This window comes from Silurus meridionalis, chromosome 28 (genome assembly GCF_014805685.1).
Source record: "Silurus meridionalis isolate SWU-2019-XX chromosome 28, ASM1480568v1, whole genome shotgun sequence".
Taxonomy (NCBI): domain Eukaryota; kingdom Metazoa; phylum Chordata; class Actinopteri; order Siluriformes; family Siluridae; genus Silurus; species Silurus meridionalis.
The window spans coordinates 11,975,510-11,992,723 of record NC_060911.1 but is presented as its reverse complement, the minus strand read 5'-3'; the positions used below and the strand labels follow the sequence as shown (position 1 = coordinate 11,992,723).

At 39.5% G+C, this 17,214-nt stretch overlaps 1 protein-coding gene across 3 annotated transcripts in view; it reads left to right on the top strand.

Moving 5' to 3' along the window:
- adgrb3 (adhesion G protein-coupled receptor B3) overlaps positions 1-14,994 on the top strand; it is a 187,947-nt gene extending 172,953 nt beyond the window's left edge. For all 3 annotated transcript variants that reach the window (XM_046843055.1, XM_046843054.1, XM_046843053.1), the window contains 11 exons: positions 1,305-1,374; positions 1,471-1,537; positions 2,393-2,478; positions 2,755-2,853; positions 5,883-6,054; positions 6,291-6,386; positions 9,088-9,127; positions 9,479-10,134; positions 11,788-11,823; positions 12,463-12,567; positions 14,044-14,994. In XM_046843055.1, the coding sequence (XP_046699011.1) occupies positions 1,305-1,374; positions 1,471-1,537; positions 2,393-2,478; positions 2,755-2,853; positions 5,883-6,054; positions 6,291-6,386; positions 9,088-9,127; positions 9,479-10,134; positions 11,788-11,823; positions 12,463-12,567; positions 14,044-14,232 (1,616 nt within the window). In that variant the 3' untranslated portion in view covers positions 14,233-14,994. The remainder of the gene's footprint in view (positions 1-1,304; positions 1,375-1,470; positions 1,538-2,392; positions 2,479-2,754; positions 2,854-5,882; positions 6,055-6,290; positions 6,387-9,087; positions 9,128-9,478; positions 10,135-11,787; positions 11,824-12,462; positions 12,568-14,043) is intronic.
- Positions 14,995-17,214: the final 2,220 nt, after the last annotated feature.

Genomic DNA, 17,214 nt, shown 5'->3' with positions numbered 1-17,214 from the left:
GTTCCTTTCACAGCTGAAGTATGAAAACTATCAACAATGTAGAACACTGTGTTAGCTTCTAGCTTCTAGCATGGAGGTCCTGGAGGAGCTTCGACAGATTGGAGTTGCTGTTTATCGCAGTAGATACGAGCTTCGAACCAGAAAGACACAGCTTACATTTGACTTAAAAGTTTTTGTCTTTATACTCAATTAAAGTGAAATAATGATCATATTTCCACTTTGAGAAACTCGTCTTGCTCTCGCCTTGACTCGCTATTACTGCTGCACAGACCTGAATAAACGGAGACACGCCCACAGTGCGTCTTCTTTGTGTTTACAGAGGGTAATCCACCAATCCTACAGTGCGTCTTCTTTGTGTTTACAGTGGTTCATCCACCAATCCTACAATGCATCTCTGCTGTAAGCAGGTTAGACTGTAGTCTACACTTCAGCCTAAATTAAGTCATTTAAAAAACGGGTAACGCACCATACGGTAACGGTAACGAAGTTACTTTATTTTTAAAAGTAACGCGTTACAGTATTAGTTACTGTCAAAAGTAACACGTTACCGGTAACACGTTACTGCCCAACACTGGTTGAGTGAGTGTGTGTGTTTAGTAGAGTTCAGTTCTGTGAGTTGAGGAGTCTGATAGCTTGAGGAAAGAAAACTGTTGCATAGTCTTTATGCGCAGTATAAATCATGTTTCCGGTACGGATTAAGCACTTTATATGTTCGTGAGAAAGCTCAGATTTTAACTATGTTCTGCACGTAAAACAAGGATTGCATTCGGTACACATGTGAACCGTACTGAAACGGTTCTGTACAAATACGTGTATCATTACATACACTCAGGATGAGTGTTAACTCATTGTGTATTTCTTTGTGTGGTCACCACCTTGTGTTTTCTCTGTAACCCTCACATCTTGTCCATGAAACAACATCTACTTAATTTAGACTCTTTAGGTTAAGACATAAGATAATAAAGAGATAAATGCACCAGCTATAGTGGTGTAGATACACTGGCGTTTGCTGGCAGTCGCTGGTGGTTGATTAATGCTGGGCTGTTGCTCTAATGCATTAGGAGCGGCAGTGGAATGAAGGAAAGTGGTGGCCTAAGCTGATGTAAAGCTGCTTTGAGAAAATGTCCATTGAATTGAATTGATGCACAAATTCCCAAAGTGCTGTCTCGATCATGTACGACAGAAAGTCAAACAGTGAAAAGCCAAAGAAACACGGCAGCATCGTCGAAACAATCATTCAGACTGTAATCCTGTCTAAAACTCCAGTGTTTCATCCCTAAATGTGTGTTTTCCCTGTTTTAAAGGTTTGCCTGCACTGGTGGTTGCCATCTCGATAGGATTCACAAAAGCAAAAGGCTACGGAACGCCGCAATAGTAAGACCACCGCACACGGACCCACGTGAACTTACCACCTCATGTGTACTGAAATGGGATGCTGATTGTGCTGATGACTGGTGTTTCTTTGTACAGTTGTTGGCTCTCTCTGGAGGGAGGACTGCTGTATGCCTTTGTTGGACCTGCTGCTGCAGTAGTGCTTGTAAGTTTTTAGGGATCCGTAGGGTTTTATGCTTCTTATAAATGAATGATGTCATAGTTCACAAGTACTTTAACAATTTAGTTTGAACCCCATTACATCACTTACTTTTTTTTTATAAGCTCTTCACTGTTTCCCATCTTTGTTCTCTACATACTTAGATGCTGAAAGCCTGGTTCATGCTTTCATAACTTGTTTAGATGACTGTAGGTCATAAATCTGATGGGTCCGTGGGTCAGTTGATACCGGGCCGCATTATATATTGAATTATATTTTCAGCTTGTTATGTCTTTGTTGTAATTTTACAATATTGGGGGAGAATAGTAGTCAAAATAGCATGTGTATCTTGTACACCAGTGGTCCCCAACCCCTGGGCTGCGGACCGCACCGGTCCATGGTTCAATTGGTACCGGGCCACACAGAAAGAATACATAACTTACATTATTTTCGTTTTATTTATTATCTGTTTCTAAACGATGTTTTATTTTGGAAAATTACTGGATTTTCTCCTCCACATCTGTCTATGACTCACTCTTGATTCAGGTCATGATGCCTCGGTCACATGTCTTATCTCCATCCGCTACCTTCTTAAAGGGGCTCCGGCCGCTAACACATAATACATTACCGCTAAATTACGGTCCGTGGCGCAAAAAAGATAGATAGATAGATAGATAGATAGATAGATAGATAGATAGATAGATAGATAGATAGATAGATAGATAGATAGATAGATAGATAGATAGATAGATAGATAGATAGATAGATAGATAGATAGATAGATAGATAGATAGATAGATATGTGAACATAAGGTGTATCAAAGAACAGGAAGAGAGACCTTTATTGTTGTGTGTTTGCAGGTCAATATGGTGATTGGCATTCTGGTGTTCAATAAACTGGTTTCCAGAGATGGCATCCTGGACAAGAAGCTGAAACACAGAGCAGGGTAAGTGGAATGTGTAGCAGGTTCCCTTGAGCTCCTCACACTATTAACATGCTCAAATCCGGCCCTGTGTAGCTATCAGTACGCATAATGCACACGGTCTGCAGTCACATAGAGATCTTTAAAAACCTGTATAATGAGAGTTAAAGAAAAGAGGTAATACTGAACGCTGTCCCTCTGGAAGTCATTAATCTGCCAGTTTAATCTTTAACCAGGGAGAGAGCATGCAGAACGCTAACTTTCTCTTGGTTTTTTTGTTGTTCTTGGCTGCTCTTGCAGGCAGATGAGCGAACCGCATACAGGATTAACTTTAAAATGTGCAAAGTGTGGCGTTGTCTCTACAACTGCTTTATCAGCAACTACGGCCAGCAATGCCATGTAAGTACATGGCTCACGGTTTTTCAAAAACAACTACAGATTTATTGCAATATGGGTGTAATACAGTGGCACTCAAAGTATGGCAAATGTTTGTGGGCATCAAATTATTACACTCATATGTTCCTGTTAAATATTCCAGTCCACCAGTCCTTTTCTGTTCTAATTCAGTTCATTTTTATTTGTTTAGCACTTTTAACAATGAACATTGTCTCAAAGCAGCTTTACACGGATGATGTGGTAAGAAAGAATAAACAAATTCTTTATAACTTATAAATGAGCTGGCGATTGTGTCACGGAAAAACTCCCCGAGATGGCATAAGAAAGGAACCCGTCCTCATCTGGGTGGCAACGAATGTCCATTGATTACAGATGTTGAGGTGTGCAGTGATGGCGATCAGATGCAACCTGTACTCCTGAGTCCTGAGTGTAGCAAACTGTTGAAATTAACTACAGTCCAAATCCATCTTCAGAGCTCCTGTGTTACTCTGTAATTTCATGGATCTCCAGGCTGATGATGTAAGACACATGCCCAGCTGTACAGCGTGGCCTCCAGTTGAAGAGAACACCATCCGGAGGCAGGCTGGGATGAAGCGGGCAGATCTTAGGAAAAGAGAGTGGCAGGATCAGTGGTCACTGCTGAAGGGGTGAAAGGAAGAGAAGGATATGGATCAAGGATTAAAGTTAAAGATACTGTGTAGTCGGCGACTCCAGCTAGAATCGCTATGGCAGCAAAACTAAAAGGGAGAGCCAGAGGGTAACACAGACATGAGGGATCTCTGGGATAAGAGACGATCCACCACACCACCGTCAACAAACCTGAGTCAGCACGTGAGAGTGAGGGGACGACGGCATACAAATATTCCAGTTCACCAAATAAACTATATGTATGGTTCCTCCAGATCTGCCCCTTTACCTAAGAAAAATCTACTGATAAAAGACTCAACTAAATAAATGTGTTTTCAGCCTCAACTTGAACACTGAGACTGTGTCTGAGTCTGGAACACTAATTGGAAGGCTGTTATATAACTGTGAGGATTTGTACGAGAAAGATTTGCCCCATGCTGTAGTCTTCATTACTTGAGGTACCACCAAATAGCCAGGGTCCGAAAACTAGTCAGTATCTGGTGTGACCACCGTGTACAGACCGTTTTGCCCTGTACAGTTTAAACCGGGACATATGCGTGAAGAGAACACCACTCCAAAGTGCCAGACGCCATCGAATGGGAGCATTTGCCCACTCAAGTCGGTTACGACGACGAACTGCAGTCGGGTCGGGACCACGATGAGGATGACGAGCATGCACATGAGCTTCCCTTTGATGCTTTCTGACAGTTTGAGCAGAAATTCTTTGGTGTCAGGTTAAGGGTTCTGTATATGTTACTTGAGTTCTTCTACACCATGATCTCAGTTTGAAAAGGGACATATCATGCAGAACAGGTCAGGACTATGTTTTGGCCTCATTTCAGTGTAGGAAAGTTGTAGTGCAACAGCATACAAATACATTCCTATTCACTTTTATTCAATTATGAGTGTAGCCATAAAGTGGGTCTATATTTTTCAGAAAGTATTTGTAATTTTTGTATTATATGAATGAGAAATGATTGTGGTCTAGACTGGAATATTTAAAATACAGATGGTCACTGAGTTATGATGGTTAGACTTATACGTTTTCTGCTCTTACAATCGACATCGATACAACAAAATTGTTGGAATACGTAGCAGCGTATGTGCGGTATGATACATCAGGGCGCATACAGGATGTATGCATCTCCTGCTTTGTGAGATGGCTTACTTTAGCCAGCGATCAACAGAGTTTTTGTCTTTTAATCGGCATCGCCGGACAGTGAAACCGAGCGTACAGATTAGTCTGATCAGCTACAGGTGTGCTTCTTACCGCTCGTTTCATCCAGCTCCGCCCTCCACTCACAAATCGGCGCTCATCCACCTGCCCGTTACCACCACACCGATCAGGCACAACATCATCACCACCAGCCAAATATTGTGTTGGTCCTCTTTTGCTGCCAAAACACTTCTGACTCGTCGAGAATTAACAACATGAACTTCTTCAGCTATTTGAGCTACAGGAGCTCGTCTGTTGGACCGGACCACACGGACCAGCCTTAGCTTCTCACGTGCATCAATGAGCCTCGGCCGCCCATGACCCTGTCGCCGGTTCACCACTGTTTATCCTTTGGAGCACTTTTGATAGATTCTGACCATTGCAGACCAGGAACAGCTGCGGTTTTGGAGATGCCCTGACCCAGTCGTCTAGACGTCACAATTTGTCAAACTCGCTCAAATGCTTACACATTTTTCCTGCTTCTAACACATCAACATTGAGGACAAAATGTTCACTTGCTGCCTAATAAATCCCACCCACTAACAGGTGTCATAATAAAGAGATAATTAGTGTTATTCACTTCACTGCTCATAATGTTATAATGTCATAATATTATACCTAAATCGTGTGCATTTATACTGTAAAGTTTTACAGTATAGTACTGTAAATTGCACTGTTTTGCTAAATGAGGTACTGTAATTTGTTAAATTAGTATGTGGCCATGTCTCGACTTGTATTTTACAATGAGGTCATCTGAAAGGTTTTTTTTTTATTTTATTTCATGGGCGAGCATGGTTTTTTTTTTGGTATGTGTGATTTGCAGACATTATACAGCTGAAAACCCAATAAGTTCTTCTTGTGACTTCCTGTGACTTTGAATGCCACTGTTTCAAATGATGCCCAGTTTGAATCTATTTTTAGACAAATAATCTCTATGCGGGGACATTTAGTGCCATGCACCCGGTGCTTTCAAGGAGTTTCCTGTCTGCTTCAAATAGTGATTTAAATACTGCTCTTTTAAACATTAGTTCAGTCAAGTAGAAATGGTTGTGTGTTTTTTTTTTGCTCGCACTGTTGTCCTCCTAATTCCCTCACAATCCTGTTCTATTTCTCTTTCTCCATCATCTTATCCGTGTCTTTTTGATTTTAACCCCGCTCCCCCTTCCATCTTTCCATGCCGTTCTCTTAGGGCTTCTCTCTGGAGTTCCTGCGTAGTTTTGCCTCTTCTGGCGCTCACCTGGATGTCAGCTGTGCTTGCCATGACAGACAAGCGCTCCATCCTGTTCCAAATCCTGTTTGCCGTATTTGACTCACTCCAAGGCTTTGTCATAGTCATGGTGCACTGTGTCCTCCGCAGAGAGGTAGGCCCGGTTCTGATCCACCAGACTTGCTTTACCTAGCTGTTGCCTCTTTTCTCCTGATTTATATTTCTCACATAATTATTCTTAGCCTTGGACATCCTGTCAATTGGCACATATTTAGTGTCCCCAAAGTTTTCCTTCTGAAATACTTGTGAGCTAAAATTGAACCTCTCATGGTGTGTTGTGTATCTTCGCTTGTCAGTATGAGCTTCCTATTTAAATGTTTAACCTTTTAGGTGCAAGATGCCTTTAGATGTCGTCTGAGGAACTGTAAAGACCCTATCGGTGCAGATGCAACAGGCACTTTCCCTAATGGCCATGCACAAATAATGGTAACACATCTTGCACTCCTATTTCAATAAATATGGCCTGAAACAATGCTACATTTTATGGATATTTCTTTGCAATGCCATTTTTATAATCTATTTTTTTTCTGTGTTGTTTTCCCACCACTGTTTAAGAGTTATATTTGTGTTAGACTGTACAGACTATACATTTTATACATGTATTTCTTTAGCTGTGTGATTTATTATTTATGGTCAAACAACACCAAACCGCTTATTAAAAGCAATCAACCATCGGTGCTTATTATTCGGTGAAGATGATGAATCAGTCGACCTCTAATGTGTTCTGTGTCCTTACTCGTGGTTAGTTTTAAAAATGGCCCTCATGCGGACGTTGTTTTTAGTATGTATTTGTAGTATAGTGTGTATAGCAGGGGTGGCCAACCAGTCAGAGACCGAGAGCCACATTATTTACTGTGTTACCGCAAAGAGTCACATCATACACACACACACACACACACACACACACACCTCTGCTCAGCCAGATTTATTGTAAATGTCACACACCAACATAATGACAGAAATTGACTCCTACAGTTCTAAGACCACAGGACAGTCATTTTCAACAATGTACACTGCACTGCCTCACACACACACACAAACTCTGTTTAACCAAGTCCACAAACAAAAATATAATAATATACAATAGCGTTTTTCTTTTACTATGCATGTTACTTAGTGGGACTTTTGAAATTCCTTGCCTTGAACAATCCCCTTCAAATCTGCCTCGTATTCCGTTGTTGCCTCTCAAAGCAATTTCTTCACATGTGTGTCAGTCAGAACAGATCGATGCTTTCATTTCATATGTTTCAGGGTAGAAAACACAGACTTTGTTTGTGTTTTTTTATGTGCGTGAGATGAATATACCGCAGGGGGTCAATTAATTTTTACAAAGGGCCACGTGAGAAACCTGAATTGTGTCAGAGGGCCACACCAACGATAATATTTTAGGGATGCACAGAAATGAAAATTCAATTCAAAAGTCATTGAAATCCATAATTTTTTGTGTTATGCCTTTTGCCTTGGCACCATCACTGGAAAACTTTCCTGCCTTTTCAAAAACGTCCTCTACAGACGGAGTGCGCATGCTCGGATTGACTTTACTTTTCTGCGCCGCGTTCTTCTCATATTTAGAAGGCAATCGTGATGTTTGGATTTCAGGTGATAAATTAATCCTGACTTGGAGAAACTCTTTGCAGATACACCCCCTCCTGAAATTTCAGCATTGCATGTTTTGTACATCGCTCTCCACACACCGCAGACATGTTGCTCTTATCCAAATAACCGTGTGCTGCTGCGCTTTTTTATTGCGTCATTACAAGTGTGTTTCTGCCGTTTTGTTTCGGTGATTTAGGTATTTCGGCCGAAATTTTTCGGTGCATCCCTGTAATTTATGATTGGCCTCACGGGCCGTAGTTTGCCCAGGTCTGATATACCGCAAAGTTTCCCAGTAGGGGCAAGCTCATTTAAGTCTTAAAATACCGTATTGAACTCAAGCGAAGCGAACATGCACATTAAAAAATAAACAAACACAAACTTCAATATGAACGAAAGAGCCGCACGAAACCAGCCAAAGAGCCGCATGCGGCTCGCGAGCTGCGGGTTGGCCACCCCTGGTGTATAGTATGTAAGTGTGGGTGTGAATGGCTCTGTAATGGCTCTGTAATACCTGTGTTCATCAAGTATGAGTATGTGTTTATCAAGTATGAGTATGAACAGAATGTTACTAGGTCATTAATGATCCTCGAGTCGCCCTTCAGGCAGCTGCATGGTGTCTGTGATATGACAGAGAACATTGTTGCCGTGTTTTCTGTGCTTTTTTCCAGTTGATTGCTGGAACTATCTGCAAAAATCCATACCGACAGTTTTTCCAGGTTGCGTTATGCAGTACGAGAGCAGCCTCTAGAGGCAAATCACTGACACCACGTGCTGTTTATTTAAAGTGCCTCTTTTATTCGTTATCAGCAAGTACAGTCCAACCTTCACAGCTAGCTATCGTCAGAGCAATCCACAATCAGTCAGAGCAGAATTGGGTGTAGAGGAAGGAGCTAAACATGGGGTAATGCTTTAAATGTAAATAAAGATGTCAGTCTACTCTCTTGTACTGACACTTTGCAGGGCCTCGTATACCGCGTGTATTGAAAATGAAAAAGCAATGTTTGTCAGCCAGAGTGCCATTGTATTAAGGGGCTGTCTCTGGTTTTGTGCTACAGCGCAAGAAACCAGCAAGATATTCAGGCCAGGAGCATTCCAGGACCAGAGTTCAGAATCTAATAATAAACACTGTTCTAATAATCCTGCAGTCTTCGGGTGCCTTGTGTTCTGTTTTAAATTTGTCTTCAGTCTTCAGACACCACTGGATTTTTATCCTCTTTTTTTAAATGAAGCCGAGTTCTTTAGAATGACTTCTGCCTTTGCTGTTCTCCTGATTTAATAGTGTTGTGGACACTTTATAGCCACATTCCTCTATTTTCTAATGTTTTTCTGAGGTTGTTTGATGAATCGTTTTCTCCGTGATGATTCAGTGGTGCATTATTTTCTGTGACTACTGTTACTCTAATGGAATGATTTTTCTTTTTTTAACAGGACAAAATACATGTCTATTTTATAATATAATTAATGCAGAATCTGAGGTTTTCATGTATTCATTCTTGATAGTAATATTTTATTATTTATTCTTTCTCCACAGACTGATTTCGAAAAAGACGTGGACATAGCCTGTCGATCCGGTACGTAAGAGATAGTGGCCATAAATGTGGTTCCAATGTCTGCGATTTTCATTTATCAAATTAGACTGAAAAGGTCATGAGTACATATAAGAGTCTGCAGTGGTAATGCCTCAAGGGAAATATCTCATCATCTTAGCATATTGATTAAAATGAGTGACTTGCTACCATTGTTAATAGGTGCTTATAAAGTCAAGGATATAATCACATTAAAATACTAATATTTGTGAAAATGCTTGAAGAGACATTTCGTTTGACTTGCCTTCTAACTATTAATGGCACTGCAGAGTTTTTGGAAGCCCAGTGGAGCTGTTTTCTTGTATTATTTTCTTACTATAACTCGTCCTCCCACAGCTCTCCATAAAGATATGGGCTCTTGTCGTGCTGCTACCATCACCGGAACGCTGTCACGTATCTCCCTCAATGACGAAGAGGAAGAAAAAGGCCCAGAGGGCCTCAACTACTCCACATTGCCGGGTAATATCATATCGAAAGTGATCATCCAACAGCCATCGGGCCTGCACATGCCCATGAGCGAGTCGTGTCCGGGCGAGAGTGCGAGCGACATGCACCGCACCGTTTACTTGTGCACAGACGACGGCATGAGGCAGAGCGAACAAGAGCTCAGCAGCCACATGCAGCAGGGATCCATGGAGACGGACTACATCGTGATGCCTCGGTCCTCGGCAGCAGCCGTGTCCCTGCCCACTGGCTCGAGCGGCGTAGCCACACTGCTGAAGGAGGACAGCAAGCGGAACATTGCTATGGACACTCTGCAACATGACAGGCTGATGCATTACAAGATGGGCACTGAGTTTAACATCGGCTCATCAGGGATGGAGCACATGAGCGTAGGCATGGAGCAGCAGTTTCCCGTAGCCTTGGAACACATTCAGACCCTGCCGTTCGAGCCTCGGACCGCCGTCAAGAACTTCCTGGCTGAAATGGAAGAGAGCGTAGGAATGGCACGAAGTGAGACTGGCTCAACTACCTCTATGAGCTCTTTAGAGGTGAGATATTTAGTTTTTATACTTATTAGCCTGTTTTGGTTGGTATTCCAAACCTACTAATAAACCTAATAAATATCACTGAATATTATTTTTTTACATTCAAAATCTTACCCTAATATTAAAACATTTTGGATAGCGTTCCCTTGTGGTGAGCGAGATTAAATATTATATATATTTATTATATTTAATGTGTATATATATATATATATATATATATATATATATATATATATATATATATATATATATATATATAAAATGTTAAATATATTTAATATATATAACCCATATATATATTTTAAATATTTGGGTTTTTTTTAATAATTAAATAAAATATAACAGAATCCTAAAAAAAACAAAAAAGGAAAGAGGAAAAAAAATGGAAAAAAATCGTATTATTTTTGGGCCGCTTTTTTTTTATTCAGGTTATTTTTATTCAGGTTATTTTTTTGTACTTTTCCTATTTGATTAATGACTTATGTTTATTAAACCACATTATTCAAACACGGCAGGAGACGTCATGGTGTTCCAGACCTTTGTCCTTTAAATTGTGTTGAAATTAGATTAGATTTGATTAGATTATTAGATTAGATTATTATTATTAGATTATTGTCATTGTGCTGAGTACAGGTGCAGGGCCAACGCATAAGCATCCAACCAGAAGTGCAAAACACAATGTATAAAAATAAATATGCGTATGTTCACAATGTAAGTGAAAAGAATAGAGAGGTGATAATAATGAGGATAGAAATGAGGAAATACGGAGGAAACCCACCACACCTGGCCGTTTAATCACTTTCAAATCAAGTGTTTAATTACTTTCCAAATGGCTCTAGTTAATAAATATTAAAAATACCTCTTAAATCATAATAGTGGAAATCCTGTATGTATGGAGAATTAAGTTTATTGAAGTAAAAACATATCCAAGCCAAACTCTGATGAACTAAATAACACGTAACATAACATGTATAAAGAATTACCGTATTTTTCGGACTATAAGCCTCTACTTTTTTCCTAATTTATGAATATTTCCTGGGTTTTTCCCGGTTTCACAAACTTCAAGCCAAAAAACTGAACCCCATAACATTAGACCAATGAAATTTACGAACAGAAACGTAAAAACGCACCTCACCTGTGTTCTGAGCTGCACGGCATCGGGAGAAAAACTTTCACCTGGTGATTTTAAAACGCACGACGATGCCAAAAGATAAACTCCTGAGAGAAATAGTTGTGAAAGGAAGGAGGAAGACAGTGAACAATGACTTTCTTGGTCGGCTACTGTTTAGATACAAGCCGTTGTAGCGCGTTGAGTCTGGGTGAAGGGAGAGCTCGCTCCTGGCATGCTATTCCCAAAATACCGCTATGCTCCTACGGGAAGAGCAACATATTTCACCTGTTACACCGTGTGTAACGTGTCTTTCGTTAAAGCCTGTGTAAAGTACATTAGTGTAGACACCTTATAGACAGGTGCAGGTTATTTATGTTAAAAATATTTGTAAAATTCAGTGGGTTATAGTCCAGAAATTACGGTACATGAGATGTTGGTGTAAATGAGCTGCTTTTAAGATAAAAACAGAATTTGAGTGAGAAGCTCATTTAGTCTTGGCTGTATTTTGTTTTGCGATCTAACACATGCTGTTTTTTCTCACACAGAGGAGAAAGTCAAGGTACCAGGACCTGGACTTTGAGGTATGTCGAGGCTTTTCATTGATGAAGTGCATGTCTCAGGCTTTACTTACATCAACGAAAGGGCCATTTGTTGCTTTTGTGTTTTACTCTTTAATTTACAACTACTTTGTGTAGCACTTAAGCTTATTGGAGCAGCAAGTTTCCTGACAAATATACGATTTATTGAGCTCTGCGGTTAGAGTTAAAGTGATGCTGTCAGCTGCCACACAGAGTAGCAATTCCCATTCCCATTTTACCCCTTTACATTCACAGATCTCAAGCTGAAAATCAAATAAAAAAAAAAAATGTTTTTTTTCTGAAGTTCACAGAGAACATTCTGTTTCTGCCCTGTTACTCAATTGCAAAAAAAAAAAAATAGAAAAAATAAAGAAAAAAGAAGCGTAAAGTGCTACTGCAAACCTTTGTTGGTTCATGTAATGTGCTGCCATTTATCGTTATTTTGTTATAGCACTTATAGCAATTTGCAGGGTTCCTTCTATTTTCAAGCATTGAAAATTTATATTATAGCAACAAGTCTTTCAGTGAAAAATGCTGTTTCTAAATGTGGCAAGAGGCAGTTTGTTTCCTGATACAACACTGGTTATCAGCTTGATTGAACTCCAACCCCTCCCCCCCTCCCACCACTCCTTGCCATTGCAGAAAGTCATGCACACCAGGAAAAGACACATGGAGCTGTTCCAGGAACTGAATCAGAAATTTCAAACCCTGGACCGATTTCGAGACATACCAAATATGGGCAGCATGGTGAGTAAGAGTGATTTGGAGGGGGGGGAGGTGGGCCATGCCACAAGCACCATATTTCAACCTCCGCTTTCACGCTCATATGATCCAGAGTCACGAAGTGAGTGACTAAAGGAATTAATATAATGTCCAGTCGAGGCATTTATTCATCACAGCAGTACCCTTTACTAGAACATGTGCCTTTAAATTCTTTATTTCAATTTCATTGCTTGGTGGATGCATGACAGAAAACCACTTGATTTGCTCACATTCAGACATTTCAGGGGGCCATTGCTGGTTTGTTATTGCCATAAGTTGGGGTAATTCACAGTCAATCCACCTGACTGAAGCAGTGAACTCTCAAATGTACACGTTTCAGACAAATAAAATAAGTGCACACAAAGTCTATAACAACATATAAAATGTACATAAGCGCACACACATACGCCGAACCACATTAAAGGTTGACAGAAAGTGGATTCAAACAATAACGATAACGATAGCTAGGTGAGATCGTACTTGCCGATAACCGATTAATCAACCGATAGCTTTTAAAATGGAAACTTTTTTAAAAAAACATAATACTGTAATTGATGTAAAATAGTACAGATCTTTATTACAAAAACAAAAAGTTCTAAATCATTAAAATGTTATGATTTTAGTGTTGCTAAACAAAATGATGATTAATATATTAATTATATTTAATAAATATTGAGGTAAAGACTGCAACAAAGAGTAAATAAAAAACAGTTACATTCAAAATGAACAAAAAAGACACTTCAATTAAACTCTAGAGGCCTTTATCATATGGTATAAGGCAACCCGGAAAAACTATCGCTAAGGAATTTTGCCTATATTGATAGTTCCAGCAATCAACAATCAGTGCTGATTAAAAAACAATGAATCAGTCGACCTCTAACACATTATCACTATATGCACCACTGTATAATTATCACTATATTTAGCATCCTGGCACAGTTGATCTGTATTTTAAAGCTTAATAACCCAAAAATGTACATGTAAAGTTTAACTGTAAAAAGTCGTAGTCCTTTTTTTCTCTAGTTTTCTTTCATGTTTAAGTGTATTTTAAGGTAGAAACAAGACAAGTATAGACTCAGCAAAGACAAACATTAGTGCTGAGTTCTTCTTCTCTCACATCTTTAATTACCATTATACGGGATTTATGCGCACATTGCAAGCTTCATGCTAGAATGAAATGGCACACTCTGAAATGTTATTAAAATGAATGTATATGCAGTCAAATCAGGGTTTTAATTTGGTTTTGTTTTTCGATACTATACCACACTAAATTGTGCTAAATTATCCAACCAGATTTGTTAACGAGCTTGGCCACGTTTTGATACGCAATTGGGTTTTAGACATAAAATTCATGTTTACTGAACACACAGTGAGCACCTGATGCAACAGCCCAAACATGTAGCCATGGTGAATGCGGCCTTTCTGAATTGCCAGTGTCTCGTCCCTTTTCTTTTTGCACAGGATAAGGCAATGCCCAGTAAAAACCCTTGGGAAAGCTACAACCCAGCCTGTGAGTACCAGAACTACGCCACAATGAATGTACTGGAGTCAGACCACAAGGACTCTCTGGAGATGACTCCTGCTGAGTGGGAAAAATGTGTAAACCTTCCACTGGATGTCCAAGAGGGAGATTTCCAAACAGAGGTGTAATGAGAGGAATAGATGAATGAACGAAGCAGGACATATTTTGCACTGGAAAAAAAAAAAAAAAAAACATGTGGAAACCACTTCAGGCAGCCTTGGCAAGACATATCGGGGTCCTAGAAATATAGCAGGGACATTACGTGCCAATAAGATTTTAAAAAAGGACTAAAGGAGATATAAATGATATAAAAGACAAAAACTTCATCTTTTTTGTATTCTCACTAGCGTACTTAGTGAGGGAGCAGCAAGGTGTATAATATAACCATCCTGTGTTTTGAACATATCTGTTGAAGAGAATTGGATCTACAAAGGTATATCTTTTTAGATGAGACCTCAAAAATAGAAAACACACCGTGACACTATGCTACGTCAACCCAAAAGCTTCATTGGGCTCAGTTTTTTTTTTTAGTTCAGTGGTGACTGAGTCCAGGAGCACAATGTACATACTTATGCAGGTTTTTAAAAAGGTTTATAACAAGTCAGTTTGGCCATTACTACACTTTTTACTTTATGACATGAAAAATATCGGAAAAGAGGCGAGGAGGATTTTTTTCCTGTCATTTAAAAATGAATGTTCGTCAAGCTACATTCTTCATTGCTTTAAATGCAATAAAGGTAATACTCACTTTTATATGAATAATATATTTCACAACTTTAATACTGCAGAATCTGCTTGAAGGCACTCAGCAAGCTCTCTCATCTGCAGCCCTGTATAAAATATTTAAAACTGAAAAATGTTGTATGGTGTAAATAAAACTTTTGTCTACATCTGTTTTACTTGTGTCAAGTTTATTTTGCTGAGAAAAGATTTAAAATGCCAACCTGATGAGATACCGGGAAAAAAAATGTTAACATTTGAAAAACGGAATGTAAATAAAAGAGATAATATGTTCATAATGCTTCAGAGGATGTGTCAACTCTGTCCTGCACTGTACTTCATCAGACGGTCTGACGAGCAAAATATAACAATGTGTGTTCGTGTGTTCATGTGTTCATGTTCAGGAATTAATGTTTGTGTTTGTGCAGTGGATCCAGTAAATATAATACATACCAATCAATCACAGGTCCCTCTAGACACCCACACATACACTTACTCACACACTATGGGCAATTTTGAGTAGCATTTATAAAAGATATGAACAAATACAGAATACACAGTAACTGAAACTGGCAAAATCATGCAATTTCCTAAACAAACACAGTAATCCACAGATTTAAAGGGGCACATAAGAAAAGGGCAGTTGTGGCTCCACAGTTACTGTAAGGCTCTGGATTATAGATCATAAAGGAGGGTTTAAGAACCAGGACTTTTCAGCCAAGCATTTAACCCTTTGTGCATTGGCATTGTATCATGACTGACCCTTTCACTCAAACCTGCTTCCTATCAAGCCTGGATATGCGGAAACACGATTTTTGGTGATTTTCCGATTATTTATCTAATCAGATGGTAAATCAAACTCAGAAATGAGCAGGGGGAACGCTGTGCCACTGAGCTACCCGCCATCACAGGCATGTTCTTCCAAATTAAACACGGAATAACAGCTAAACAGATTTTTCAAAGAAAAAAAAAAGGATGTTCACATCTCCTGCCTTGTGAGATGCATCACTCTCGCCAGCGATCGACAGAGTTTACTTGTCTTTGTCTCTGGTCTCTCTCCCTTTTATCACTCCGCCAGCCTCTCACGAACTGGCACTAGTCCATGTGCCCCCCCTTCCACATTCATATATTCTGTAAAGTTTATACATTACAGTACAAAAATCCCCCGTTAAACAAAAAAACGCGATAAACGGACGCCACCCAAAAAAGTATTTTATGTATACAGTACTGTATTAACATTTTACTTCATTTTATAATTAATAATTACATTTTTATTCATTCATTCCATTATTTCAACATAAAGCTCCATAAAAACAATTCCCTATAAGTTTTTTGGTCTATCGTGCTATTCGTGAGAGACCGGGAAAATCAGCCAAACAAATTAGTTATGTGCCAAATGTAATTCCCGATAAACCGAACTGCGGTAAAGCGGGGGAATACTGTAATGAAAATTGGTCAGTTATTAGTAAATTACAGTATACTACCCCATACTGATCATCATTCTTCAAGACTCCTTGGTGGACCATGTCTCAACTTCAATCGGAACTGTTTAGGAACGTGCACTTATAAAAATGTAAATAAATATGCACAATGTTATATGTAGTACAGTAAAAAGTGTCAATAGGGTGCAGCAAAAAGTCTTTATGGAGTCCTAAAGGATCTGTATGATGAATTCGAATCTCCTGAGAGAAGAAACTCCCCCCCGAGTCTCTCAGTTTTAGCCAGATGACTATAGAAATGCTTGTGCGATTGCAGCAGGCAAAACACACGAAGGTAAAATCCTTGATGATTCCAGCAGCTCTGGAACTGCATTGACTAGGAGCAAACTCAAGAAAACATTTAGCTAAGCTCACAGTTCACTGCAGTGCTCTAGGGTCTTGGATTGAGATGTTCTTGTACCGCGTTGTGATGCACTAAAGGTTCTATACCCCATACAAAAACAACGTTTTTAGGAATGCTGTGGAGAACCGGAAATTCCTCAGCAGTCTCAGCATCCTTGCCTAAAACTGATGTAATGAGTCCAGGTCACATTACTGGTGACAATAATGTGTAGGATACCTGTAGCTTCTCACTCTCTCTACAGTTCACAACCAGCTCCTTGGTTTTGTTGGCGTTCCTATGAGACAGTTATATAATCCAAATAGCAAAGACATCTAATTCACCTTGGGCCTTCAAAAATATTAGGACTTTTTGAGGCACCAAATCAGACCTCTGGATATGGTCAGAAGCAGTAAATCCATTAAGTCCTGTAAGTTGGTGTGATCTCCATAGACATGTTCTCCTTTCTTTTTTCCTCAACACATTCCAGACCAATTTTTGTGGTGTGGCAGGTTGTATTATTCTTCTGAAAGAGGACATTGTTTCCAAAAAGAGTTGTCTGTCTTTAACAA